General features: G+C 39.9%; 1 protein-coding gene across 1 annotated transcript; it reads left to right on the top strand.

The window, feature by feature from the left end:
- LOC130413393 (E3 ubiquitin-protein ligase RBBP6-like) lies at positions 1–2,726 on the top strand. Its single transcript, XM_056738548.1, has 10 exons — positions 1–405; positions 753–852; positions 936–972; positions 1,243–1,284; positions 1,376–1,464; positions 1,538–1,634; positions 1,718–1,857; positions 1,936–2,111; positions 2,186–2,289; positions 2,379–2,726. Exons 1-10 carry the CDS (start codon positions 246–248, stop codon positions 2,625–2,627), a joined length of 1,194 nt encoding a protein of 397 aa, XP_056594526.1. The 5' UTR covers positions 1–245; the 3' UTR covers positions 2,628–2,726.

Here is a 2,726-nt window from a genome sequence, read left to right as displayed (position 1 = left end):
TCGGTTTCCATAGTAACAAGCAAAGTTTTGTTTAGTGTTGCTATTTGATCGCTGTTCACGAGAGCACCTTTCTACATCCTCGTTGTCGTCTGATTTTAACTTCTTATATTCATATTTGTGTTATTAATATCTATTATAGTTGTGATTAATTACTTGCTGACCATTATCTGTTCATTTCTATTGCATTTCTGCCAATTTATTACATTAATTGCATCTGTTTGTGTGCAGGGGCATCAGAACGCAACATGCCGTGTGTTCATTATAAGTTTGTCAGTAAACTTACACACGACACTGTGATCTTTGAGGGCCTTCACATCACTCTCGGAGATTTGAAACGACAAATCATGAGACGAGAGAAACTGAAGCGATGTGACCTGCGCATCTCCAACGAGCAAACTGATGAAGGTAAGTTCAGCTATTTTACATGTAAACTTTGACTTATTTGCTCTCTTTAACGGGTATAAAGTATTAAATGTGATTATGGAAAAATAGTTGCTGAGGGCAGATGTCACAGGCTTTATCCTTTTATCACTATTTTGATAAATGATTAAATGAATATTAAGAGAAAACGCTGCAGGTCACCTCCGTTTGGTACACTCACTAGTATGTATTTTATTGTATGTTTATTATAAATTAAGGTTGTAAATAGTATAAAATATTATATATTGATATGTACTGTTGTCGGTATACAGTATCCTGTTATTACTTTACTTGGTGTGGACAGACTGTAAATAAGTGTGTGTTTCCCACAGAATACACTGATGATTCAGACATCATTCCCAGTAACACTATGGTGACCGTCAGAAGAATCCCTGGCACTGGAGTGAAATCAACATATAACAGACCTGCAAAGTAAGTCACTTGATGATGTTATGAATATGAATCTTTTAATGAATATCAATCAGTCATTAAGTCTTTGTTGTTTTGTTTTGCAGTAATTGGTCTAAACCATCAAGTGGATCTTCAAAAGCAGTATGTAAACAAAAGTGTTGACTTGATTGTTTATATTGTGCTGTATGATCTCTTTAAGCTGGTCAGAGTTGACCATGAAGAAGCCTTGAACACTAGGCCTAAGTTTATTTTTACTGTAAAATTCAATAAGTTAAAATTCATTATGGAAAATTGCTGTAAAATGTCATTTGGTGGGTTTCTGTTTGCATTGTGTTAAGTGTCTTTAGTTTGTCTCTCTGGGTGTGATGGGGTTCTGAATGGTAATAAATCTCTTTGGTCTTCTTTCAACAGCAAGTGAATGGTTCTTCATTGTCACTGGAGCAGCTTTTCAAGGTACTGAAATCCACTAAACAATATGAAAACTATGTAAACTGTATGTTTGTGTAGAAAAAGGCGTATAAATCATTTATTTGTAAATGAACAGACGGAGAATCTGGCTGAGGCAAAGGCATCAGAGGAGGACAAAATTAAAGCTGTCATGTTCCAGTCCAGCCGCTGTTACTATTCTATCAAGTGAGTATAATAACGTTCACATTGTGACCTGAATTTTCAAGTGCTCTCCATCATGACTCTCATCACTTACCAGTGAAGCACTCAAGCTGGTTGGAGGCCTTCCACCAAACTATGTGTGCTATAACTGTGGCGTACCTGGGCATCACATCAGAAACTGCCCAAAGACACGGGTAACACATAACTAAACTGTGGACAGGATTTGTGTGCACGTTTGGCAGTGAATGTAAATGCAACCTTGCTTGTGCCGTCACAGGATCCAGCATTTATTGGGGGTAAGCGCATACGGAGAAGCGCAGGAATTCCTGTCAGCTTCTTAATGGAGGTGGATGACCAGAACATGAAGGGAGTGATGCTGAGCAGCAGTGGAAAGCATGTCATTCCCATTATCAACGCGTGAGTTTACAACTGTAGAGACCTCACCACTGACACACATTTGCATTCGGTTGATAATTGTGCGCTTGTTCTGTTTAGTGAGGCTTATGCAACTCTAAAGAAAGAGAACCCGCCCTTCTTACCCAGGAGTGAGTCCTCCTCATCCACCCCAGATGAAGATCCGGTGCCCGATGCTCTGCTGTGTCAGATCTGCAAAGATCTCATGACTGACGCTGTGATGACGCCCTGTTGCAGCAACAGCTTCTGCGATGAGTGTGAGTCTCTACACAAGCAAATATCACTCAGTTTTGTTTGATCTTTGAGAACATATGTGATTGTTTGGTCGCAGGTATTCGAACGTGTCTGCTGGATTCAGATGAACATGTTTGTCCCAGCTGCACAAAGTGTCATGTGTCTCCTGATGATTTGAATGTACACATGTTCTTACGGCAGGTAAGATTGTGAAACTGTACATCAGGCTTTTGTCAAGCATCAAGCTCTGTCTTCTTTTCAAACCAGTTTTCTGGTTCTTGCTCACACAGGAAGTGAACTGTTTTAAGAACAGAGCCGAGGGGTCTGGTTTCTCACACTCCCGAAAACCCATGAACTCTTTTAAGGCGTGTTCCTCCACAAGCCCAAGTCTCAGCCATCGGTCCAGCTCAGTCGTTTCTGATCCCCATGACTCCCGCACCAACTCATCCTCCGGTAAGAGGCGACGGGGCTTGTGTGATGATGGCAGTGAAGACAATGACTCCGGACCTCTGCTCAAGAAATCCAAGAATGCTTTCTGATGAAGAACATCCAGGGAGATTCATCATTATGTATATATTATGTATATAGTTACAGTAGATGTCATAGTCATATAGAATTAATAAATATTTAGAATTTTA

Source organism: Triplophysa dalaica, chromosome 23 (assembly GCF_015846415.1).
Source record: "Triplophysa dalaica isolate WHDGS20190420 chromosome 23, ASM1584641v1, whole genome shotgun sequence".
In the NCBI taxonomy this organism is placed as follows: domain Eukaryota; kingdom Metazoa; phylum Chordata; class Actinopteri; order Cypriniformes; family Nemacheilidae; genus Triplophysa; species Triplophysa dalaica.
The sequence above is the reverse complement of the archived record's forward strand: the minus strand, read 5'-3'. Positions and strand labels throughout refer to the sequence as shown.

Excerpts from the sequence above, each read along its gene's own strand:
- LOC130413393 (XM_056738548.1), top strand. The coding sequence starts at position 246 with ATGCCGTGTGTTCATTATAAGTTTGTCAGTAAACTTACACACGACACT. Across the intron at positions 973-1,242 it reads CAAGTGGATCTTCAAAAGCA|CAAGTGAATGGTTCTTCATT; the intron begins GTATGTAAACAA and ends TTCTTTCAACAG. Across the intron at positions 1,858-1,935 it reads GTCATTCCCATTATCAACGC|TGAGGCTTATGCAACTCTAA; the intron begins GTGAGTTTACAA and ends TGTTCTGTTTAG.